The sequence below is a fragment of the Cyprinus carpio genome, chromosome B13 (genome assembly GCF_018340385.1).
Source record: "Cyprinus carpio isolate SPL01 chromosome B13, ASM1834038v1, whole genome shotgun sequence".
In the NCBI taxonomy this organism is placed as follows: domain Eukaryota; kingdom Metazoa; phylum Chordata; class Actinopteri; order Cypriniformes; family Cyprinidae; genus Cyprinus; species Cyprinus carpio.
In genome coordinates, this window is record NC_056609.1 from 15,049,562 (window position 1) to 15,077,229 (window position 27,668).

At 35.4% G+C, this 27,668-nt stretch overlaps 1 protein-coding gene across 2 annotated transcripts in view; it reads left to right on the plus strand.

Annotated features, from left to right (window-relative positions):
- Positions 1–27,668, plus strand: part of LOC109058918 (pro-neuregulin-3, membrane-bound isoform) — a 282,581-nt gene that overhangs the window by 245,396 nt on the left and 9,517 nt on the right. The window contains exons 4-8 of one of the 2 annotated variants that reach the window (XM_042736737.1): positions 10,106–10,132; positions 16,232–16,334; positions 18,777–18,903; positions 23,393–23,502; positions 26,326–26,505. In XM_042736737.1, the coding sequence (XP_042592671.1) occupies positions 10,106–10,132; positions 16,232–16,334; positions 18,777–18,903; positions 23,393–23,502; positions 26,326–26,505 (547 nt within the window). The remainder of the gene's footprint in view (positions 1–10,105; positions 10,133–16,231; positions 16,335–18,776; positions 18,904–23,392; positions 23,503–26,325; positions 26,506–27,668) is intronic. The other variant, XM_042736738.1, reaches the window with a different exon arrangement.

Genomic DNA, 27,668 nt, shown 5'->3' on the forward strand with positions numbered 1-27,668 from the left:
GTACCGTATAAAAACTAGTATGTCTAGGGGATGTCCCCACTTTTCACAAAAACAGACCTGTGTGCGTGTGTGTGTGGATGCAACTTATTTGTGTAAAGCAGGATTCAGTGCTCCTGATTACATTACATTGCAGGACCAAGCATTGTTCCAAGTTGGACAGAACAGCGGAGATTAGATGAATACGCTTTTAATTATCATGTCGGACTTTGACAAGCTGGAGTGCGACACACAACCCTCAATCCTCCCATTAGACAGGATGAGTGCCAATGAAGTGATGCCCAAATTATTTGTTAGTTACAGAGTCAATAATTATACAACTGGCAAACTGTTTTCTTATATTTTACAACTTGATTTGCTGTCTGTGAGGCTGTAGCTTAATGCTGTACATGGGTGAGGTTGTGGGGGTCGTATGTATCTTGGAACTTAAAAATTGGGTCATAGACCTAAAAAGGTTGAGAAAACCTTAGAAATATTTCACTAGAATACGTTTGCATCTGGTGTGAAAAAGCTTTTTTTGTTAGTTTTTACACCTCCATTTCACCTCCAAGTCTTTCACCATCTCTCTCTCTCTCTCTCTGTCATCCTCTATATCTCACACTCTCTCTTTTTTTGGAGCCACAAAGTCTGTGTGTGAAATTCGGTGGCATTCTCAGAGAAAGCAGATGGGGGTTTTGGGTGAACATTGTGGCTGGCCTTTCAGGAGCTTACTTTAATCTCTGATTTGTAAAGCAGGATGGCAAAACACTTTTTCTGTCCAGCTGTGACCGCTCAGCCAGGCCAGCATGACCATTTCTGATATTTTTTCACTTGTAATTATTGTTTATATTAGAGAAAAGGGCAAGGAAATCCAGCGAAATGAGAGTATGGAGAGAGACCATGTGGGTTTTTTTTTCTTCCAGTTTTTTATTTGTTAATTTATTCTGATTGTAAAACTGTAGCTGTACCTTTGCCAGCAGGTTTTCTTGGTGTGATGAGAGCTGATTTCATGTCCCAAATGCCTGAAGACCAGATGAGAACGATCTCTGAATCAGTACTGTTGCCAAACCCAAATATAATAATGTAGTACTTATCTTTTGCTTGGACAAGAGTATTGAAAAAGCTTACAGCACAATAGTACATGTTGTTATGCACAAGCTGCAAGATTATGAGCAAATAAGACTATTAAATTTCCGACATTTATGAGAAGGAAGCAGCTTTATGGGATGTGGAGATATTTGATTAGGCTTTGTTATTATCCATTTTCTTTTAGAGAGTGATTGTAGTTGATGATCATCTTTAAAATGGCAGATCTCATAAAACGATCATGTTGCTTGTTTTGGACAAATGGCAGATCTCATAAAGTTGTTTTTTTTGTTGTTTTGGAGTTTTTAGGTCTTTTTGAAGTTTTGAATTGCATTTTCCATTAATACTCCACTCCGTAGAGAAGGAGCGAACAGGAGAGGGTGATAAGTCTGTTTAATTTCTTTACACCATGTCATGTTCATGAGGAAACCCCCAATTTATCATGAATGTGACATTTATAGATGAACGCACATTTGTAACACTTATAAATCAGGTTTGGAAATTAATTTGATCACATTTAGTCTTAGTGCAAATGTAGCAGATGTGGTTGTAATATTGGAATTTTCTTTGTGTTATGCACAGTATCCTTCACCATGAACAATCACTTAGCCCTGCAACATTTGATCTCATGTTAATCTATGCATTGCTTCCTAAGCTTTTAGTGTATCTTTAAATCTACAACTAATTAATGTTGGGCTAAAACATTCTGGTTGAGTATTCCAGGGATGAACAACCGAATGACTCTGAGACTGCTCAGGGGTTTTCTCTACTTTAGATGTGAATCTAAACTGATTCTACTGCCATGGCATCTCAAAGCCACCCACTCACATGTGAAAGCTCACATGCACATATGCATCCAAAATTCATCCAGCCATTGACTCTGAGTAAATGGGGTTCAGCTGGTCGTTTGAAGCCTCAGGCTCTCTATGGGTAGAGAGTTTATGGTCCCTCGTGGGTTCATTTACATCTTTCTTTTTGGATCAGGAGTGCAGAAATGTGTTTAGTTTAGTTTAGTTTTAAAGGTTCTGCAGCTAGGTAAAGCGTTAACATTGAGCTAGCAATGAACAGTCACTCAGTGGGGTCTCATTAAGCCTCATTGAGTAGTATTTCTCAAAGGTAAGATTAGATTCTGACACAACCACTGCATAAATCATACTTAAATCAAATCCTAGAAATGGCTGGTTTGTGTTTTTTTTTTTAGATTCAGAGATATAATTCATGACTTGTGGTGCACTGGGAGTTAACCTAGACAGAGAGCTGCCTCAGCTGTTTTTGAAGCTCACTTTTCACTATCTTGACTCACTAAATGATAACATTTAGTAAACATCTCTCTCAAGTCTTTTATGCTCACCAAGACTGCATTTATTTGATTAAAAATACAATAAAAATAATAAAATTGCAATATATTATTATAAGTTAAAATAACTATTTTCAAATGATATCTTTTTTTTCTTTGTTTTAATATATTGTGTTTTATTATACTTTAAAATGTAATTTATTTAAGTGGCAAAGCTGGATTTTCAACAGTTATTACTCCAATCTTCAGTGTCCTTCAGAAATCATTCTGATATGCTGATTTGGTTCTCAAGGAACATTTACTATTATTATAAATGTTCAAATCAGTTGAGCCATCTAATATTTTTGTGGATTTTTTAAGATTTTTTATGAATTGATAGTACATCTGTTATAAGATTATACAATAAATGTCTTTATTGGTATATTTGATCAATTTAATGTATCCTTGCTGAATAGAAGCGTTCATTTCTTTTAAAAATGGTAGTGTACATATTGCAACATTTTATTTTAAAGGTATATATATATATATATATAGAGAGAGAGAGAGAGAGAGAGAGAGAGAGTAAGCATTCTATTATAAACGTTTAAATTTTTCATCAAAGAAGCATTTTGAGTTAAGTTTTCACTGGTTTTAAATTTTAATAGTTCATGATCATATTACGACATTATCGTTATTACTATCATTATTGAATGCAAAATGATTAGCATACTGGAAATGTCAAAATAAGTTCAGCAATGAAGTGTAACCCATAGATCTAATCAGCCGTCTAATTCACCCATCACACTGAGCAGAATGTGCATTACAGGACCTTCTAGTTGGAGCTCAGGGAGTTTGCTGCCATCTGGCTGAGGAAACCTTCCATTCAGCATCACATCACCAGAGAATGTCAGTGGAGAAAAGCACTTCTAACAGAAGATCAGAGGAAATTCAGTAAAATTCGCTGTCCTCCTTCCTGCTTTCCTGCTTTGTATTTTACTCACAGGAAGATCTTCCTTTCTTATCCTATGATCTCATTCGGTCTTTTCTTTGTGCTTTGCATCTTTTATTCCTCTCATTGTATTCTCACTGTGTGTGGATGTCTAAAATTGGCATCAATATCTGAAAAGAGTTTAGAAAAGAGTGAAGAAAAAAATCATTGCCTTTCTATTTTCAGTTTCTTTGCTGTGTGATACAGGCTAGTACAGACATGTTAGCTTCGTTCATGACCCCTGTGAGGTGAGAGGGTTGTTTGATATGCTCAGACCAGCATGGCCAGTATTTAACTTCTGCTCAACATGTTTCTCTAGTCCCATTTTCTTTGAGCACAGATGCAGAAACTTTTAATGAGCCAGCGAGCATTTGTGTTGAACAGGTGATACTGAAGATAATAAAAGCAGCAACAGCCCACTCAGATATTAAAGTCTATATCTGGAATTCTTCTATATTGTAGGAACTTATGTGCAAGAGCTGTAAATTTTCTCTTATGTTAGATTTCAAATAGCCAAATGATGAAATGTGGCGACTCTCAGGTTTGAGTAGATTGAGCAGTTGTATGCTGTGTTAAAGGTTACAATTGGAAACAAAAAAGAATTTTACAGGCTGACAGTGTGTCTCCGCTGGATGCAAGTGGTGCATCATGATGCAAAAACACTAAATCCCTCCCATTATAATAAGTAGTGTTGTCTGCAAAGGAAGTGTTGCTGCTTTTCTCTTTTTGGCTGACCACTTCATTTTTTCCTGGTTGTCTCTTATTCTCACCAAGGCAACATTTGATCAAAAATACATCCAAAAACAGTAACATTGTGAAATAAAATTAAAATGTACCAGCTTTCTATTTTAATCATTTTTAAGTGAAATTCAAAGCTTTAAGTGAAATCCTATGCATTTTCAGCATTATTAGTCATCAGTATCACATGATCCTTCAGAAATCATTCTAACATCCTGATTATTTATTCTTTTTAACAATGTTGAAAATAGCTTTGCTGCTTAATTTGTGGAAACTGTGATACATGATTCTTTTACTAACAGAAAATTCAAAAGAATAGCATTTATTTGAAATGGAAATCTTCTGTAACATTATTAATGTCTCTAAAGTCACCTTTGATCAATTTAATGCATCCATCCTGAATGGAAATGTGTATGTGTATGAATTTAATTCCATATATTTACTATATCTATTTAACGTATGTGTTATCTTCTGACGGTAACATCAAAGTCAGTGTTTTTTTTACTCTAATTATATTTTGTTTTTAACCATATGTAAATGAAATTGTAGCATTACTAACATATGTAAATATATATCGATATATATATTATATATATATATATAATATATATATATATATATATATATATATACATATACACATATATATATATATATATATATATATATATATACATAAGATATATTATATACATATATACATATACACATATATATATATATATATATATATATATATATATATATATATATATATATATATATATATATATATATATGTCTTTTTTCTACTTTCTTATATAAGTTATTCTCAAATGTTGTAATTGATCTGTATTGATAATGTGCAGCCTTGACACTTCCAGTATAGACTACATCAAGCCACTGCAATGCAGTCAATGATTGCTTCCTGTGTGATGCCATAGAACTATTTACAGTCTCAAAAACTCCCATTATAATCACTCAAGCAGTTTACAGTTAATATCTTACATCGTACTCACATCTGCACTTTGTTGTAATTCGCCAGAGAGCAGAATTCAGTCAGCGAGTGCGCGCACTGAACAAAACACCGGCATTTCAGTGATGACTCATCTGAACGTCCCTCTGACTGGCCATTGCTTTCATAAGCTCAACACAATCGTGTGTGATTGGTTATAATGCGCATCACTCTAAAAACGCGTCTTTCTCTGAATCAGCGCCAGCCAAAGTGCAAACGCAGATTTGAATTTAGCAGCTTATGATGTGCCGCACTGAACGTTCTAATCACACAGGTGTGATCATATCAAATATAAAAAATAATTATTAGGCTATTTATTTGTCATTTGGAAGCTGCATTCAAAATCCACTTGGCTCAAAAATCTGAGGGTGTGAATGGGCATGATGCCACTGGAGGGGCCTGTGCAGAACTAAGTCTGACAGGAATCTAAGAACAGCCTGATTTGATAAAGGGGATTTTAAAATAGAAATTAAAAAAAAAATAATAAAAAAACACTGGGTGGATTTTTATCATTATAGGGTGCATGTGTACACACCCTTCCAACACACATTTATGTTCAAACAACATGTAAAGTGAATTTTGCATCCGATGACCCCTTTAAAGAACCCAGAAACCAAAATGCTGTTCACAGAACCTTATAGCCAACTCAAGAACCTGTCTTTGCTGACAGTAGGGGATGATCAGTGCAGTAGCTGAGAAGACACTATTGAACATAAATAATTTATTGATTGTCATATTCAAGTTACATCTTTAAGGTTCTGAAAGTGACAGCGTATAACATTTGTCTGGGACTGGCAAAATGGAATCCACAGGAAAAATGGAATCCATCTTATTTCTGACAGGGAGATGTCAGTGGAACTGTGTCTGTCTGCTGACAAAATAAAAGAGAAATGAAAGGGAAGAAATGAAACGCCTTCCTACGATAGTTGATTTAGACTCAGTGAGGGTGTTTGTTTGTGTGTGTGTGTGTGTGTGAGAGAGAGAGAGAGAGAGAGAGAGAGAGAGAGAGAGAGACTGGGAACACTTAGAAGGACACAATCAAGGACATGGTTCAAGAACTCTGAAGGACACATCTCTGCTTGATGAGTGAGAGTAAGGAGGATAGTGACAAGACACCCTTTTTCCATCCCCCAACTCCAAGGCTGATTTTATTTTTTTGATGAGATGTCAAGTTCTCCATTGCAAAGCAAAGATCTTGAAAGGTGTCCTTCTCGAGATAAAGCGATATCATCTTGTGATTGGGAATGTTGTGACCCTTCAACCATGCCCCTTATCAGCTCTTACAGACCTAAATTGGAGGTCGTGTTCTCCCTATCTAAAATTGGACTTACTAGAAATTAGATGTATTTCTTTTTAGTTCTCTAGCTCTTAGAATACATAAGATAGTTTCACCTCTAAGTTCTGATTGGTCTCTAAATTTGGACTGATCACACATTCTATAGTCGTACTCAAAATTGAACTGAATTTACCTATATGAGTGCAACTGTTTGTTATAAGTTTGATGTTCACAATTCAAAGTTTACAGGCCATGAACTTAATGGAGTTCATACTACAAAAAGATGTTTTTCTTGCATCATAGTACTTTTGCTGTAGTTCAAGAATCATTTCAACTTTTAAAGAAATTCTCATTTTTTAAATTAATAAAATAGTGATTAATGTATTAATTACGCCATCAACTTTAAAAACTTAAAAAAAACACTCTTTGCATATCTACATGATGCTAAGAAATAATTAATCAAATACAATATTTCGTGGTAAATTTAAAATATTTTGAATGCACACGGAGTAAATCTGTTTAAGACAGGGTTTCTCTCTGTCAGGGCAAAGCAAACAAACCTGCAGACAACTACAATGGTTGCCAGCCAAAAAAACTGTGTCATAATTCTCAGCATTAGTCTGGCGGTATTTATTCTTATGTTGCATAGAACTAATCCTCAGGATTTACAAGGCATTACAAGGCTATAGGGTGCAATTACATTTAGAAAAAGCGAGTACAATCACCCCACTTCTCCTTGATAGAGAGACAGATACTGCCGAGTTCCAGAAAGTGTGTTTAAACTTCCTCCACAGTAGGACAGATAAATACCTGAGACAGTCTCATTCAGTCAGATTTATGGTTCATCGCTAGCCCTCGTCCCAGGTCAACTTCAGGGGACAGTAAGCACAATTTAAGGCACATTTCCAGTGATCCTGTGGCTGAGGCAGTTTAATATGAGTGTTTTTTCAAGGACAACAAGAGAAGCATCAGTAGCCTTGTCCGTCTCCGTTCCTGTCTCAGGGACACAACTGATCTCATCTGAGATGCTGAGCAGTGTGTAAAATCAGCGATTGGTGCTGTAATATATGAGCCACTTATGGTAAAACATGTCAAGTGGCTGGATATTTATTCTGAGTAGCCAGTAACAGAAGGTGTGCAATTAGGGTGCTTGAGTCCTTGGTTGTTTTGAGGACAGTTTAGAAGGAGAAAACCTCCCCAAAGGCTCATAGCTTTAAACAAGCAGCTCCAGACAGGTAGAAAGTCTGCATGTGTGTGTTTGAATAGGGGAAGTAAATGGGCTTGAAACCCTACAGTCTGCACCTGCCTCACAGTCTGTCTTTGCTCACATTATGACATCAAGGCACAGCCACTACTATACGCTCCAGCAATATCGCTTCCTGGATAGGTCAGAATCGTCGGCACAGAGCCAATGATGCAAAAAAGCCCTGTGTTTGTTATGGATGGAAGAGCATCTCACTGTGGACTGCTCATGGTGTTATGTTATAGAGAGTTGCACACCTACAGGTTATGTTTGTTTCTGTTGTGGATGCTGACTGTTTTTGAGGAAATTCTGAGGGAAATTTGTTTAGTTTGTTGGCATTTTTAAACACCGACTCCCAAGGGCACCAAACACACGTAAGTCTTGACTGCAACTACCATTCCCTTCCAAATTTAACTAAGCCATCATTTTCCTGTCAGATTTCAGATTCAGGTGGGAGGTTTTGAATCTTTACACTTGAAGCAACATCTTTTATAGAGCCTTTTACAATCGTCCAAACTCCCCAAGTCAAATTAGCCCAATTTGACGGCACATTTAGGAAGAAGGAGATGGATATGTTCTCATGAATAAGAAATGGAGTAAGATCTTAGAGTCTGACCAAAGAACAGAAATGGAATCTATATTTGTCTTTGTGTAAGAGCTTAGGTTCTTATCCTTCTGCTGTCAACACATTCGCAGATCCTCAGGAGATAGAGTCTTGTATTCTGACGTCATACTGTTTACTCCACTGCATTAAAGAGAGGCAAAAATAAATGTCATGCACTCTTAAATCTGCGACAGAGCATACCTGAAGGAGCACAGCTTCCATTTCCTGAGCTCCTGGGAATTCTCTGGCAGAATGAAGATGTATTCCTGCGGCTTGATTTACAAGAGATATTAGAATATGCTCAGTCTCTATGCTTGGGGCACAGGCAATAATATCATAAAATCAGTGATTGCACAACTTAATATATCAACTTGCATCCTGAATACTTTTTTAAATAGCAGACTCTTACTACAAAAATCTGTTTGTTTTTTTTAGTGTATGCATTTTTTTTTTACAGAAAATATATCTAAATATTCTTAAAAAGTGAGGCTTTGCCTAAAACATTATTGTAAGATATTAAGAAATTATTTGAATTTTATTTATTTATTCATGTATTTATTTGTTTATTATCATCACAAACTCCATTCTGTACCTTGCCGTTCACTCAGAACTCCATTTCCCATAATCAGCTCTCATTATCAGTTCACAGCTGCCTCATATTAGTAGGACTATGAGAATAATACACACACTCGCACCCTGCGTTCCATTCGCACCTATGCCCTATTCCCTTCAAAGGGTTTACCCTCCGGAGTGAGAGCTTCGAAGGGTTGAGGGAGACTTTCGAAGGTTTGAGTGAGAGCTTTGAAGGTTTCAAGGGTGTAGAGGACCAAACAACTGTTTCTTGAAGTGCCCTGTGTCATCATCATGTGCCCACACGGAGGCACCATCATCATGCAAAGAATCTGCGCAAAGGATCATGGGAGCCTGAAATGTTCATAAGTTGTACCCTTCGAAATCCTTCATTCCAAAGGACCCTTTAAAGTGGCCAGTTTTGAGCACTTCGGTTTGGAACAACCCTTCAGTATGGCGGCTATGATTGTTTTTACTCCGAAATGCCCAACGGAGGGCGATACATCCCATTTGGAATGCACCGTTTGTCTTTGCTGGTGATTGAATGTTTTGTGAGTTCCTTGTTTTCCAAGTTTCCTAGTTTTGCCTTGCTTTAGTGTTTTGATCGTGGACCGTTTCCTTGACTCTGATTGTTTGCTACCTGACTTTACCTTCACCTGTTCCATGGATTACTCTTTTGCCATTGCCTTGGATGTGATTTTTTTTTTTTTGCTGATGTTTGACACTGCCTGTTTTGACCATGCTCTTCTAATAAAGCCTGCTATTGGATCCCCACTCCGTTGTTGCCTCCCATGTTACAATTATGCTATATATTATTAGTAGTAGTATTTATTTATTTTCTTGTTAAATACATGTTTGTTTGTTTGTTTGTTTGTTTGTTTGTATGTGTGGTGTGGGGTTGGGGTGTTGTGGGGTGGCAAAGATAAAATAAAATATAAATTAATAAAATGATTTAATTTGCAGCATTGCTGTACCTGCTGGTCTGCATTCTGATCCAAAGCACAGAAATCATTCACAAATATCATATATTTTTAAATGAACTGCAGACATTGATCCACAATTACAAATGAAAGTCATATATAATATTGTTTTATCTGCAAATGGTAAAAGGAAAACTCGCTCAAGATTTCAGCCATGGTTTTATTTTTCATAATAAAACATGAGTTTTCTGAACAAGTTGTACACACAAATAGCTATCACAGTACTCTCTTACATAAATAGTAACCCACAATATCTTTGCATGCAATGAGAATAGAATGCACACAATGAGTGTCTCTAACATCTTTTTCTCTCTCCTCTCTTTCCTCCCTCCCTCCTCCTTCAATGCTGCCCTCTTCTATCTTTGCTGGAGCAGTGGATCACTTGGGCATTGAGTTCATGGGTAAGAAAAAGAAAGCGTTTTCTTATTGGCAGAGTGATGAATCATGCTAACAGAGTTTATATGTGCCGAGGCGGCAACGTATCTGCTTTGTGCAGCTATGCTTTTCTTTTCATTGCATGTGTTTGAATGTGAACGTTCCTGTTATTTCTTTTGACTGTGCACTGTATGTGGGCTAAAATGTTGTTTTCCCTTCTTGACTCTTCAGAACAAACAACTCTTATGAAGATACCCCCAGAGTCGTCATGAATGCATTCACATATGTAGAGAAGCACAAGGTTGCTTCATTCATATTTGACAGGACTAGAAGTTGTTGTGCTATTTACCCGAAGCGGTGTGATGCAAGGATATGTAATTAAACTAGTTTTGTATCAAATAACCACCCTGTGCAGTTTGTGGTCAGAGATTAGTAAAAGAGAGCAAATTATAAATGCACACGGTTGAGATCATAGGTGTCAGCTCACTGCCTTTCATTTGCTCTTAAACTACTCTTCCCTCTCCTTCAATCACTTGCCTGCATTCCACTGCAGAATTCCAATGCTCTTTGGTCTCCTTGGAAACAGCATTGAAATGTTGAGAGGACAGTGACAGGAGACAGTGAGGGTGAATTCATATTGTTGGCACAGGTTCAAAGGTACCAGTCTCAGTGTCTGTAACATTTTTGTGGTTGATAAAATGTATTGTGCATGTAGGCGTATGCAATAATGCATATTTATTTTTGCACAAATACACATTTTAGTGTTTGCATCAAATAATCTAATTTAATTACTCCAGATTCTTAATTTACCCCATTATTAAGTGGCATTTCATACGACTTTAATGTGTCATCATCTTGTGCCTTAGAAAGAGAAATGTCTATCAGTATTTTGATTATAGAGCTTGGAAGATTCCCAGAGCTGTAGATCGATGAACGAGGAAGGGTAACAGGCAGATGGATTTTGTTCACGTTGATTTCCAATTTCCATTGTTGAGCCCTGTAGTGCCCCTCTTCCAGAAGGTTCCTGATTGAGAGGAGCCAGTTCTTCACTCACTTTGATATCTGGATTTTGATCGTTTTTCCTTTTTTCTTTTTGTCCAGCCAAATTCGACAAGATAGATGCACTCACTTTTGTCAGCACACTCGTAGACAAGCTGAGAGCGGTCAGAGTAGCCTACCTGATTTCATCAAGTTAATGACTGTACTGGTGGTTTCAATGAGCTCAACACACTTTTTTCATGGCCTTTTCCCAGCAACTCACATTTCATTTATGAAACCTATCTATTTCTATCTATCTCTCTGTCTGTCTGTCTATCTGTCTGTCTGTCTCTGTCTATTTATCAAATTTTGAATTATTGAACGTCAAATGGGGCACCCTACTGCCTTGTAGACATGTGGTCTCACATGAACTGTGAGACCACATGAAGTGTGTGATTTGAGACAGGGCATAAGTGTTTTGATTCTGCAGTCTGCAAAAAAGAACATTATGAAGGCTGAGATGTGCTTTCACGCCTTGCTTTATCTCACACAGCTGTGAGTGTGATAGCTTGTTCAAGACTTTAAGCATTTATTTTCTATGTGATGGTTTGATAGTTGCCATGTACGCACTCAGAGTTCAGAATGGTTCCTGTGAAGTCAGTGTCACTTCCTCTTAACGGCAACAGCAAAGAGTGGACTACTTTGATGAAAGAGAGTCGTGTGATTCTTGCAGGCGTTTTAAGACCACATACAGTACTGAGCCTGGCTTTCCCTTTAGTGAACATAGGGAACATAGGAGATGACACAAGTAAAAGTAAAGAAAAAAAATGGCAAAATGTCTCACGGTGTAAGAATGTAAATTTAATTTTTTTTCTAGTTTTAGGTAGATAAAATGATTGCTGCACAACTAGAAAGAGGTTAGAACCTGTGAGTTTATGAATATACAACATGGCTCAGCATCTGATTTTTACTTGCCCTGCCTAGAAAAAAATGTGGACTATACTTGCCAGAAAGAAAGTTTTCTTTAAAACAAACAAAAAAAGTAAATAAATAAACGCACAGAATTTTCATTTTAATTTAAGCTATGGCATATGATGTCATGTCATGCACAACACTGATTTATGTATAATTTATTTATTTATCTAGATAATGTTACCTTGGTGATGAGTATAAATCAGTAAAATTCACTTTTTTCATTTAATTTTCAAGGTATAAAAACATGAACAAGATCAACAAATGTAAGATGCCGTTTCAGTGGGTGAAAATTTCCTTTGCGGAGTTGAATAGACTCTTTATTGTATCTTATCTGCTTACTTAAGAAACCATGTTACAGTTTAGTCTTGTTATGTAGATGTATATTCTACAGATTGACTGCTTGTGTGTCAATTTACAAAGAATGAGTTGTGCCTGTTAATATCACCACTGGTTTGCATGTGCTGTTCACACTCTTTTCACTAAAATAATTATTCAAATCAGTAAAAAGCATAAAAACACCTAATAAATTATGGCTGGGTGCTGTTTGCATATCCTGTTTGCTGTGGTTGACTATCACTGGCATAGTTTGCTGGAACTATACAGCATTGCTACACAACTGCAATCCAAATGCTTACAGTAACTCATGATTGGATATATCAGTTATAGAGATCTTCTCCATATATATTTTTAATTACTGCTGCCATGATTGCAAGAAAATGTACACAAATGTATTTTCTAAATTAAATTTTTTAAAAGTTACAAAGTTAAAATACAATGTTAATTATGCTAGGCAAATAGCGTGCATTCTATAATAAGCCTCATTTGCATAGAAAGGATAAATGTTTGCTCTGAAAAGAATCTGAAAAGAATAATTGGGTAATTTACATTTAGAGATTTACATTCTATGCTGGATTGTGGGTGTTTCATAAATAATACACAAGGTTTTGCTCCAATATGACCCCAATGTTTTGTGAATGGGTCTTTTTTTATAGTAAACCCCTACAGCTTATGGTTTTTTTAGTTATAAATTAGGTGGGGAAAATCCTGTATTCTCTGTGAAGGGTATAGAAATCTTAAGTGTTGAAGTTGTGTGTGTACATGAAGGGGTCAAAAGATTTGGTGCGTCTTTGAGATGCCTGCAGCACCACTAAAATGGTAGGTGTCTTAATCATGCATGGTTATTAGGCATGCATGGTTATTAGGCAAGCATGGCTAGCTCAGAACATGCCTGGTACCTCTGCTAAAAAGTGCACACTCAGGTCACACTTACACACTTACACTTGATTAATTCACAAGTGTGACTTCTGAAAAATACCATCCTTCTGTTTACTTTCAGACGTGACAGGTCAGACACCAAAAACAAAACAAAACAAAAAATAAAAATAAAAAATACAAAAAACTATCAGCTCTATGTACTGATGTGTAAAGATAAATAGAAAACCAGCAAACAGATTCAACTGAATTGCTGTCACCCAGTGGTGCGTATTACATGTCAAAAAAGAAATGTCTAGACAGAACTGTCAGGGCAATGGAGCAAAATCTGTATTGTTTGAAAAAGTACTCATATAGTGACTATTTATTTATCTATTTATTTAGGAGTGTCTCTTTATAAACAAAGTGTATTTATAATGCACTCTGTAATACCATTAAACGTTTATTTATTATTTATTTATTGTTTTTGCTTAACAGTACTGCATTGATTTGATCAAAGATAGTGATATTGTGAAATATTAAAATGTAAAATAATGTTTCTATTTAATAGATTTTAATCTTTTTTTTTTTTTTCTTGTGATGCAAAGCTGGATTTTCAGCATCTATTACTCCAGTCTTCAGTATCACATTGTCCTTCAGAAATCATTCTAATATGTGTATTTGGTGCTCAAACACTTCTTATTATCAGTGTTGAAAAGATGAAAACTGCTTCATAATTTTTTGTTAGAACTGGAATTCTTAATATTACTGCAATACTTTTTTTAACAACATTTATTTGAATTGTTTTTTTTTTTAGCATTTTAAATACTAAAATATACTGTCACTTCTGATTAGATTAACGCATCCTTGTTGAATAAAACTATTAATTTCACTATATATATATATATATATATATATATATATATATATATATATATATATGAATCCTGAGAAAATGTCTGAAGCAAAGTGATGTGCTGCTGAGCAGTGAAGTATCCCGAGTGCAGTGGGTGTCATTGGTAGGATGCACTTCTTGTAGTCTTGGTTACATTTTCTGTCTGTGGGCGCCTTACGATTATTCACGCTGGAGTTTCTCATAGCCCTGCACTAGTTACCATGTAATTGAGATAAATTACCTGTTGCTCCCCAATTATAAGTGGAATTGTCCTAATTAGATACTTAAGATCATTGATTTGCTTTTATAAAAATTGTAGAATGCGGAAAACTTTTTTCATCTATCAGTAATGAAGCTGACACTCCAGTGTTTTATATGGGCATCCTAATAATAATAATCATCAAAATAATAATACTTGACAAACAAAAGTGGCTCTAGCTGGATTTGTATTTATAAAACTAATCAAATGTACTGCATAAATGTAAAAGCAAACAGTCTCTTTAATTGGGTTTTCTGTGCAACAGAGTTTTCAATTCGATGTAGAAATAAAATGTTCCTTTTCATTGTAAAGAGAAATGCTAGACTTGGATATTTCGAGAGCATTGATATGTGTAAAAGTATGGGCATTAATAAAAAAAAAAAATGGATTCATTAACATAACACCCCACTTTTCTTGCCCATCACTCTCTTGTCTTTGAGAGGATCAATGATATGTGGAAGAGGATGAGGTAATGTGTAGGAGAGGGCACAGAATGTAAAAAGAGGATGCGCTAATACATCCCACCTCCTCTTATCTCTCCTTTTTGTATCCCAGGGTTTCCATTCACTTTAACTATGTGATGGACATATAATGGCATAGGAATAATAAGTGAATTTGTAAAGCATGACAATGAATATATAAATAATGAAAACAGAGCAATGCTTGATTGGTTGCACAAGGTTTTGCACTTTCATTTATTGATCTTTTCTGCAAGGTAGTGGATTTATATGAAGCTCCGATCAGTTGGATAATCTATTGTCTCTATATTACCAGCGACACTATAAGGGGGAGGAGAAGTACCACCCATGGAAATATGAATGAGTAAACTCAATATGTAGGATAAAGCGAGAAATAATAAATAAAATAATAAAAACGAGAAAATCATAAAAAATGTAATTAAAACTAAAAACATAGTATACACCAATTCAAAATATAAATACATATAATAGCAATTATATACTGTAATAGTTATAATAATGCTAGTTTTCGAGTTAACTCTAGCCTTGATTTTTTTTTATGTCACTTTTTTGTCAGATTTTATTCCTGATTTAAAATAATACAACATTATTAAAACACAATCTTGAGATTTTGTTCCTTACCCTTTCAAAGCTCTATGCCTATTACTTACATATGAAATAACTCTCGGTGGAGGTTACTAAAATACACTCAAGGGAGTATGATATTACTTTGGGTAGCCATGATGACTTTACCATGTTAATTTCACCTGCAAGGTTAACTGCTTTGAGCCTGACCTTGTAAAGCTCACAATTGCTTTATTACTAGTCATGTAGCTGACGCATTCATTATACTTCAGTGTATTCAGTGTGAAATTAGTGGCAGCTCTTGTAGAGTGTGTTGTGTCTGAGTATAATCTGATTGATTGCCTATTAACAGTTGTGAAGACAAGCGTGATTTACTCTTTCATATGAGAAATGACAGCTGCTATTTTTCACACTTAATAGTGTCCATTTAGGTTTGAACACTTGTCCTGTGCCATCCATCCCCACAAAATAAATAAATATATAACATCTATTACTCGCCTCTTTTCAGCAATTCAGTTTCATGACTCCCTGACAGTAACATAGTGGGTTTTGCCACATTGCAAACTAGCATTTTGGAAAATCAAGCTCCCACTAGTGCAGCCAGCCATGTTTTATTCTCTTATTCCAGGCCACCTCTATTACAGCAACAAATATTTAGTGATGTGCTGCATTCATTATCGTTGTTTCTCTGTAGATGCATCTTCATATGTGCTACATACTTGTTTTTGTATAGCAGTAAATGTTATGCTCATGTTTTTCTTCCTTGTTTGTTTCGTCCCAACAGAGAGCAAGGAGGTGTACAAAAGACAAGTGATGTCTATCACATGTATTGCCATGGGGATCAGCTTTCTAGGCACCCTCTGCATGGCTCTCTACTGTCGGAACAAGTAAGTGGACCTCAGAATTAATCAAAGCTTGAGCTGTACCCCAAAGCATATCATTTAAAAGAAAGGCACAATATAACAAGCTAGAGGAAAGAGTGACCTCTATGGAAACCCAGAAACATAATGACTGGAGGTGGGGACGTAATTACTTTCCCATAAAAGCACCCACAGCTCTACTGGCTACCTTTCCAGCAGGAATGAATTAGAAAAAAATTGGCCCATGGCATGCATCGAATGCACTGCTGCTGGTGCTTTTACTGTTCAGCTTTTACAGGCTCGTTTCAACTATTTAATTGAGACAAATATATTCATAGTCATTATAGGCTTCCCCCATAATGGTTTTCCCCCTTTTAGCTCCTCAGAGCTGCTCATTGTATTTAAAAATGCATTTGTTAAAAGACACAATAACTTGTTCTATAGCTTGATACACTGCCTACTTACTTTTAATCATACTTAAATTTAATTTATGATGTAGAAGAAAAATTTCAGCCCCCATTTGAAAATACAAGGACATCTAATTTTAAAAGTGTGATTCTACTTAGCAGGTAAAAAAATTTAACTAAAGCTGCAGTACGTAACTTTTTTTGTAAAAAATTATCCGAAAAGAATTATCCGAAATCAATATTTGAGCAAGTACATAACCAGCCAGTGTTAACGATCACCTTTTCCGATTCGCCCGATTCACAATGGTTAGCTTATAATAACGCTTTCTAATTTGAGTGATACTGGTAGGTTTTCACAGGAAATTTGAGTGTGCTGCCGTGTCATTACGTCACGTTCGTAAACATAAAGGAGTCCCAGCTAATAGGCCATATCACATGTGAGGATCCTGCAGGTGGCTGATCATTACTGACCTTTTCTCACAGCAGCTGGAATAAATAAATTTATTTTGATGGCAGATTGTAATCCAGAAAGGATTATGTGTTCATGAAACACATGTGACTGAATTTAAATTATATTGCAGTTTTAAATGTGCATCTGATTACAGATAACCTGGGATTACACAAGACTTGTATTTTAAAGAGAACCAAATCAAAGGAAAAAATAATTTGCTTTTTTGGGTCTTAATATGAAATTCGAATGGTATGACAATTAGAGATTAGACTGTACAGAAATAGAAATCTACATGCTAAAACACTTGTGATGTAACAGTGTTATCAATATCGCAATATATATTTTTTTAAATATCACAATAAATATAGTATCGTGTGTAAATATAGAATCTGTGATTCCTAAGTACAGGATCCACACCGTTGCGGTGACTGACAGCCACACATTCACCTCAAAACATTAGATGCATCCATGCCGGTACACAACCCACGCGATCAAGATAATTCTACAAGTAACTGCAATTACAGGTTTTCAAACAGAGATGGCAACAAAGAGGCAAAACTTACAGACTGCAGCTTTAAAAAGTGAACGTGATGAAAGTGAAAGTGAAAGTGACGTGACATACAGCCAAGTATGGTGACCCATACTCAGAATTCGTGCTCTGCATTTAACCCATCCAAAGTGCACACACACAGCAGTAAACACACACACACACCGTAAACACACCTGGAGCAGTGGGCAGCCATTTATGCTGCAGCACCCGGGGAGCAGTTGGGGGTTCGGTGCCTTGCTCAAGGGCACCTCAGTCGTGGTATTGCCGGCCTGAGACTCGAACCCACAACCTTAGGGTTAGGAGTTAAACTCTCTAACCATTAGGCCAAGACTTCCCCGATAAATAAATATAAACAAATATAAACAAATTGCTTACAACAATTGGGAACCCTGAAGAACTTCTAAAATTTCTGGAATACTATATTTTATTATTTCAGTTTTCATTATAATTAGTTTCTTTTTTAACTGAATGCCCAAAAATAAAGTTTTTAAAAACAAAACTAGGGCTAGGAGACCTTCAGATATTATTGTGAACAGCAAAATAATAAAATTCCTGCCTTTGTAATAGACTCGGGAGAGTGTCTATGATGCTTTAAAATAATGCATTTTGTAGGCATGAGTATGAAAGGGGTAATAATAGTCACAATACACTGAAATTGTGATGTATTTGATCCATGTGATTGAGTATGCAGTATATCCATATTTCACCCATGAGTTAAGATAATCATCAGTAAGAGCAACAGACTGCAAGTCAGAGCTCCTAAAGCAAGAAAGTGGTGTGTGCGGAACAGCCCAGCAATTTAAATATAACACATGATACAATGAGTGAGTGAACTGACAGAAGAAAAATCAAACATTGATGTAGTGACATTTAAGTGCACCAGTAATTATTTTATCTCCCAGGAAAATAACTATGGGCTGTCTTAACCGTCAGAACATATTCTTACAGATGATGGGTGATGTGTTTGCATGTGAATGAATTTGCTTGTGTGTTTATGTAAATAAATATCCTCATAGCCCATGGTATTTTGGATTCTTAACTAATGATGCTACCCCCTACAGGAGAAGAAGGGAAAAGCTCCAGGCGCACTTAAAAGAGAGCCGTAACCAGAAAAACTACAACCTCAACTCTTCCAGCTTGGCCCCTAAACCCAGTCTTAGGCCTCAGCAAGGCCTGCAGCTCCAGAAAGTAAGCACCTCTGACCCCTTTTATACCTCGCATCAGTGTATGTTTTGTATCCAGATAGTATATTCTTGAAGCGGATTGCATTTATATATTGCCTCACTAATCTACTAGTGTATTCAGACTTTTAAAATACCCTACGTTTTTTTTTTTTTTTTGAAGTTTTCTGTGACGACTTTATATTATATTATATTATATTATATTATATTATATTATATTATATTATATTATATTATATTATATTATATTATATTATATTATATTATATTATATTATATTATATTATATTATATTATATTATATTATATTATATTATATTATAGTTCAGTGGCCAGACCAAATTGTTCATGAAACTCTAAGCCATGATTTGCTACATTCTATTGGCAGGCAGCATAAGTTTGAAGAGAATTCACATTCAAAACATGATTTGATAAACCATAAATTTGTAGTGTATGATGCGTCATGAGTATTTTTGTTCCACTTTCGCACTTTTAGACTATACTGTATTTTTAATGCATGTTTCTTTTTATTGTAACTTTTAGCCAGCATACAGATGGCTGAAAAACATTTTTTTAGTTGAATTATATTAAGATCTTAATTAAAAATGCTGAAAGAAAAGAAAAATTATAAAAATGTGATGTACAACATTAAACTGAAATATTTTTAAGTTTGTTTATTTTTAGGTGCATATCAGCTTAGTTGTGAGAGCCTTCGATTATTAGAATTTGAATATTGTCAAAAACGTTGAGAGCCACAAAACTCATGGAGTCATTAATGTAGTCAAATGTTATCTGATTATGATGTGATCGCTGAAAATTCATGTTAAAAGCGGTTCTGAGACAAATCCCATCACATTTCCTGCTTTTCTCCTCATCAGCAATTAGAAGCAAGAACAGTTTTACATCGCTCAGCTCATTGTAACGAGGCTCTGTCACAGCCATTCAAAGTGTGCAAGTCTCTGAGGACAGACACACTAATAACGGTAGTCATGCTAGTCCATCATTGAGGGTTTGTGATTACTGCATCATTCTCTGTCTTTCCAGCTCAGAAACTGTGTGCCAGTCCAGTGTTCTAGAGATTGTTACCTTCCCTGCGTCCCGTTGGGAGATTTGGTTAATATTCATCACTTTCTCAATCACTCCAACTAGCAGATCCATCACGGATAAGATGATACAAGCTATTTGCATGGCAAACACAGTGGTAATTTAAATGTCACTCAAACCCAGTGAGATGTTTAATCTCTACAGCAATTGCCCATTGTCAGAAGACACGCAAATGCCAGCCAAAGCAATCAAAACTAGTCCAGTGACAAGGAAAGACCAGCTTTTGACACATGATGTTAGTTCTTTTTTCCATGACAACAGTTTTTCTTTCAGTAATCATAAGAACTGCATTGAATTAAGGATGGAATGTTTTACATATCTTTATTAGAGATACCTCTGTTAGCAATATCTGTGAAACTTAGTAGATTACTGATTCAGTCCTAAACTTTCATATATTAGATTTCATAAGCTTCTCACTCTTTCTGTTGCACCATTCACTGAAAGTTCAGCCCATGGGCATAAAAATAAATATTTATTAATACACAGGTAACACACATCTTGTCTTGTCTAGAATGATATTTTAGGCTAGTGTGTGCCAGGTAAATGTGAATTTTTGTCGTTTGCTTTGCCCCTGCATACCACAAAGAATTTGATTATTATAGGTCTGAAATATTTGTTGACTTGCGGCTGACATGAGGCTGAGCAAGAAGAACAATTCACAGCTTACCACACATTTACCACAGAAACTCTTCACTTGAATGACATTTAAAACAATTACCATCTACTTTGGACAGATCATGCAGATCACACACACAAGCTACAGTAGGTGGTGGTCTTGCATGCCATTGTGGTTCAATTAAAACATCCATTACACTAAAATCCCCTCCTAACCAGCATGTTTTCAGCCTTATTTAACTCTGTTCAAAGCAGGTCTATCAAAAGCCTTTGAACACAGACATGGGGTAATAGCTCATTATTGCCCATACGTCCCATACTGTATATTTGCCCCTGTTAGCTGTATAACAAAGTCACGCTGTGAGGAACTCACTCGTATGGCTTTCATATGTGCCATTATGATGTTTGAGGTGGTCTCTGCAGTGCTATTTTGAAATAATCTTTTGCAGATTACATTTTTATAAGTCTCAATTTTTAGCTCTTTTGTATAGTACCTTTTTCTCCAATATGCTCATTACCTTTTGGAGTGTGTAAACATCAAATGTTTTGCCCACTACAGATTCCTCCTCAGATGCATTGACAATATTTCTATATCAGTTTGATGACCTTCTTTTCCAAAAATTCTATTCCAAGATTGTGAGCACTTTTTTGTGAATTACCCTTGATAAAACATCAATATGTTTTATGAAACAATAGAACCTCCTTTTTACCTGCACATTAGCCTTAATCAGATTTTAAAAATGGGAATTCTGGCTATATATAAAATTTGTAGGATTGTTTTTCTCTAAACATTAGGATGTTTTGGCTGAATTTGCCAGATTAATTTAACAGCTAAGTAGTCTATTCAAGCCTGTTTATTTAAAAGCATTTTCTGGAAATATAGTTGGCTGTGCTTCGAAAAAGAAAGAAAATGCATCTTTAAAGATCAGAAAGACGTCCTTTCAAAAGATTTCCGATGAAGTCATTTTTTGATTACCTGAACAGGTTCTTTTGAGTTTGGTCAAAGTGCACTAAGGGAATCACTAAGGGAAAAAAAATTGACTGCTTCAGTAATGATAGGCTTCTAGCTTTTCTAATACTAGTTACCCTTGTGATGAAGAGTTGACCTTAAATTCAGAAATTACCATTTCTATCTTTGAATGAATCAGGCTGCTTTTTCAAACCTGTTGCAGGAAATGATTTTCAAGACTTTTGTAGTCCTCTGAGTCATAACTTTGCTTTTGTGAAACAGTATAGCCATCATACTAATGGCAGAATATGTTTGGGTTTGAGTAAAAGCAAAGTGAACTGACTGTTAATTTCATACTGCACACCATGGACTAGAAAATATAAAATTACCATTTTAGCTAACTATATTATACCTTTTTTTTAATATTTGGCCTATATTTATTCTCTGAATTCACATAAACCTGTTAGTAGTCAGAATGTCTTAACAACACTTCCTCTTTCTCTTGCTCCTTCTCTTCTTCTGTATAAATCATATACTCTCTAGCTCCTTCCCATTCACCTCATATTTTCAATAGCACTGTCATTACAAGTTGCTAAAACATACAGCTATGCAATTCATATTTGAATTGAGCGAGAGATGGCCATAACATAATAACAAAACATAACAGCATAGCTGGTTAAATGCTAACTGTCAGGCAAAACCATATATAAAAGCATGAACAAGTTTTTGTTTTGAGTTAAAAAAAAAAGAGAAAGAGAGATTAAAGTTTATGTAAGTGATTTTAAACATGACTCACTTGAATTTCAATACATTAGATAAAAACATTTTCAAATTGCCCACGGTATTGTGCGTGGGTTATATTTCACATATTGTCATCTTACTTTAGGCCAGGTTTGAAAAAAGTCAAGCTTACTGGAAATGTCATTTCTTTGTCGAGGCAGTGTCAATATTTCACAGACACAAGAGGTTTCCTCCAAGCTGCTGTTATATCATAAATGAATAAAGTCCTGTAGGCCGGGATGTTACATGATGCATTCAAATCATACTTTAAAGATGCTCCCAGCTATAATTTGCAGAACAGAACATAATGAGTTACTAAATTATGCACATACACTGCATGTTTTTAAGTAGTCACAATAAAGTTTGCAATGAAAAAGTCATGGCATTCCCAAAGAATGCATACACTGTTGAAATGTCTACTATGAATGCAATGTAAGTTCCTTTGGGGAAAAAAACAATCTGCAAAACGTAAGTGAGGAAAGTACTGCACATATTGTTCCCACACGAGTTCCTTTAGAGGAAGCTATTGGGACATTGCTTGGATTTACATAGTCCTGTAAGTGCTATATTATCCAATTAGAGTGACTCTGGTGCCCTTCTCTGATCCCCCATCAGCCATCAGTTCTCCTCCTCCTGAATATTCCCTCTCTCTCTTCTCTTCCATTCGACACTGTGGAGTAAAGGTGGGATAGTGGAGGAGATTAAGTATCTCTCTGACATTTAGACCATTGTGTGCATTCTGCCTGAAGCAGAAATGGCTTTTTATGAGGAAGTCTTTGAAGGTGTGAAATTTAAATTGGATTTGTCTGCAGGTTTTATAGAGGTCTGTTGGATTATCTGAACATCAGTGGAACCCTGACCACTGACTCTCTGTCAAAGACAAGAATAGAGGCAAAGAGTCAAGCAGAAGCCTGAGTTCTTCTTGCATGCTCGATACATTATCCAACTGGGACTGAAAATGTATTAATTAAGAGTTTAGATGACAGTGCATTGCCCATAGATGACAATGTAGAATGTTTAACATTTGTCTTTGTTGTGTCTTTTGCAGTATTATAAACCCACAAGTTCCTCGCCACCGCATGTTCGAGATTCTGGTTTTGTTCAAAGCACTGCTGCTTCTACCAGTCCACAAAGCACACTGACAAGGAAACACCCCAGGTATGAATCATCACAAAATCTTTTTATCCTTCTAAAACAGCTTTTTCATGCTAATTTAATGGCATTCAAAGAAATTTTGACAATGATTATTGTAACGTAATTATACAGTACGAAATCCACATGTCTCTGTTAAAAAGCACAGACGAGAGAAATTAAATTTCCATACATAACAGTGCACCGAGTGATCATGATACAATTACTGAATAGTAAGAAAATTATAATAATTCTAACTGGCTATATATTAATATGCACTTCTGTAATAGCAACAACATGAATGGCAGAGCATAAATAATCAGTTCTCTGGTGCAATAAAATATGGCAGCGTCATGTTTTGTTTTTGCTCCCTTAAGGCTGCATATATTTGACCAAAGATACAGTAATATTGTGAAAATTATTAGTTTAAAATAACTGTTTTTTTATTTACCTACATTTTAAAATGTAATCACTGTAATGGCAAAGCTGAATTTTCAGCAGCCGTTACTCCAGTCTTCAGTGTCACGATCCTTCAGGAATCATTCTAATATGCTGATTTGGTGCACAAGGAACATTCTTTATTATTATCAATGTTGAAAATAGTTTCAAAAATGTTCAAGATTCCTTAAAAAATGGAAAGTATAAAAACAGCACTTATTTGAAGTAGAAAACTGTTGTAATATTAGAAGCGCCTTTACTGTCAAATTCTGATCAATTTAATGTGTCCTTGCTGAATAAAAGTAAAATTTCATTCAAATGTACTTGTTTAATGGTTAATTGGAAAGTTAATTGGATATTATTGTTACACTGGCTGGAATGAACTGTGACATTGCAAAGAGATTTACAGTATATGCTGTTTTTTTATTAAAGAAACTATTGTGCAATAACATGATTATAAACTGTGGAGACAACAAATGTTTCTTGCATTCAATGCATTTATAACTGATAACATTAAAAAAACACATTCACAAACTCTTCAGTTACTATCACCACTAAAATAACATGAATTAATACATGAAAGAAAAGATTTTAATTTACCTTGAAGCATAAGTAGGTGTTCTGATGGGAATGGAGGACAAAACATATTGTAATCCACATCATTCACATCAATCCACGCGAAGTTTGCAGGTAGAGTGAGTTCATGGCCAACCTATAAACATTTCTTCTATCCAATAGTATTATGAGGACAAACAATATAACCCATTAACTATGTAAATGTGGTCTTGAGAAGAAAAAGAAAACATTTGCAGGCCTTTTTTTTAATTGTTAAAAGTGGTGTTGTAATTCTGCAACAGTGGGCTTTACAGGGTTAAGTATTTTGGCATCTAAAAGCGAAAAAGGCATGTCTGAACTATTGAACGGCAACCTAAAGTAGAACTGGTCAAAATTTACCAGTTTTAGACATTTTAGACGTTACAAAAAAAAACATTTTAGAGTCTAATAGAATGTTTTATTGAATTCATTGATTGATTAAAATGTTTTCTGATATGATTGATCAGTTGTATTAAATGATGGCTTGCCTGTGTGTGGATAAGAGTTGTGGTTTGTGGAGGGGTTTTATGGAGGGCTGGGGATGGTCTGTGATAGCAGAGACACAAATCCTTTCAGCCTTGTTTAATCCTCATACTTTCCTCAGTCTAAACGTTAAGCCCTGATTTCACTCGCTCTCTGTTTGTGGCTCAGTGCACTCTTCCAATCATATATATGTTTTTTTTTTTTTCTGTGATGACATGTAATTTGTTGGCAAACGGCCTTTTGCCCCCTGTCCCACCCCTCCCCAAATGCTCATGTCTTCAAATGATCATCACAATCTAACTGATTGCTCTTGACTCAGTGTAAGGAAGGATTTAAATATGCAGTGAATTATCGCTCTGTTGGAGACTCATCTAAAATCGAGCATGGGTTCTTCTTCTGGCTATTTTTACCAAATAGTCAAATGTGTGCTCCTTTCTGCCATTGGTCTGATAGGTCAATTAATCTCTATGTTAATGTGGCCTCATTCAGTGGAAACGTATGTACAACATCTCCCCGTAGTTTGCCTAGCAGTATCACATAAATATCTAATTGGGAACAAGGTGACTCATTGGCAATGTGTTTCCTTTTTTAATGATAAAAGAAATGTATCTAGTAAATCATTTTTGTTGATGTTTTAATGAAGTCTACAGGTGTGTAGAATAAAGCCTACATTCCTGAGTGTTGTTTATTCCCATTGTCTTTCTCACGGAGTTTTATGAAAACATGTCCTGCTTTGCAAAACATTCAGCACACCAGATGGAGACAGAGAGAAAGTGAGAGTGTAAAGCATTTTTAACATAAGAATGCCATGGACTGGGACAGAACATCTCTGAGAGAAATCAGATTAAGTATAGCGGCTTTGCTTTGCTCAGAGTCATGTGTGCTATTTTAGGATTTCCTTTAAAAAAAAAACATCAACAGAACAGAGCAGTAAAAGTATATAAAACGTCAGTACTGTTGCATTTATTTATTTGCTTATCCATATCCGTATTCAAGTAAATATATCATTTTCTTTCTTACATTAAACATTTGGTTGTTTGGTTTGTTTGTAGGGTTTTTTTAAAGCCCCCAGTTATGTACAAAAACAATACTGGTGGTAATAATAATAATAATAATAATAATAATAATAATAATAATAATAATAATAATAGTGTTATTCATTTGTTTTCTGATGCTTTTAATTCTGGCAGAATCAAATCCCCACAGCTTATTATTATTTATCCCTCAGTAAACATGCACTTGTCAAATTTGTATCGTTTCTCCTTGGGGACCAAAATGACCCAATCATTAAACAAAAACTCAAATCAATGATATGTTGTGTGTTTTATTTTACAGGAGTGGTTCCCTGTCTCATAGTCCAGATCAGAGGATTCGTTCTGCTTTTCAGCCTGCTTCTCGCAGAACACCACCCATAACCAGAGGATGTCTCAATAGCATTGGTGGAACGAGAGATTCTGGTCCTGCCTACCAACATCTCCAGGAAGTAGACAGCTCAGAGAGGGAGTCAGTGAGAAGGTTAGTTAGCAACATTCATTTGCTACAGGTCAATTAGCTTAATGCTAATTATTTAATGCTTACGCATAGTCCTACCCAGTGGATTAACCCGATGGATTAAACTCTAGCCTGTGATTCTCTGAGGGATGGGATGCATTAATGCAATGAAAATTGCATTCAAAGAGTTTTTTTTTTTTTTTTTTATAAGTGTGGGGTCCATGTGAGTGAGTTCTGGTCGGTGACACTGTCTGCCTCTATCAGGACCACTCTGTCTGCTCTCTCTATCCTCTGATTTATGAGCCAATCTGTGGTTTTAAACAACCACTTCTGCCACACAACCCCCAAGGCAGAGGCTGTTCTTACACTTACTCTGTCATTTGTTCTGTTTCTGCTACTGCATCTTAGATCTGGAATTAAGACAAGAAGTTTTCTCCAGGTTCAATATATAAAGATGTATTTAATTGTTTGCTTGTTTTCTGTGTATCAGTGTTTCCTGCACCGCTTTTCAGCAGCAGTGCTCCCCCGCTGCTGAATCTATACCACCACCTCCAAATCTACAGTGTCACAGTAAAAGAAATGATATTTCATATCTGAATTGTGAATGTGAGTGTGCAGTTTGTGTTCAGTGTGATGCAATTAAAATGTTATGTATCAAAAAATAATGACATGAAATGTCTTTCTATTGAGCTGCAAAAATAAACATGCAGTTCCACCAGTGTATACAAATTAACAAATGACTTAAGTTGCTTCTTTTTAGTGAATAGTTTGTTAGACTGATCGATAAACAATTGACTGTTGAGCTGGTTCTGTGTAGTGAATAGTTTTTAGACTGATTCTTAAATAACTGATTCATATGAGCTGATTTGAGTTGGTTCATATGAGTAAATATATTTATTTATTGATTGATTTTTTTATTTTATTTAGTTTTTTTATTTTATTTTTAGAAACGATTTATTCTAATGGCCCGGTTCTTTTTAATTAATAGTTTTTTTTTTCTGATAGATAAACTATTGATTCTTATGAACCATTTTTTTTTTAAGTCAGTAGTTTTTAATCTAAATTATAAACAAATGACTTACATAAGATGGTTCTTTGTAGTGAATGTACTGATTCATAAACAACTAATTCTTAAAAAAAAAGATTTATTTATTTATTCATTAATTTAATTTAGAAATGATTGATTT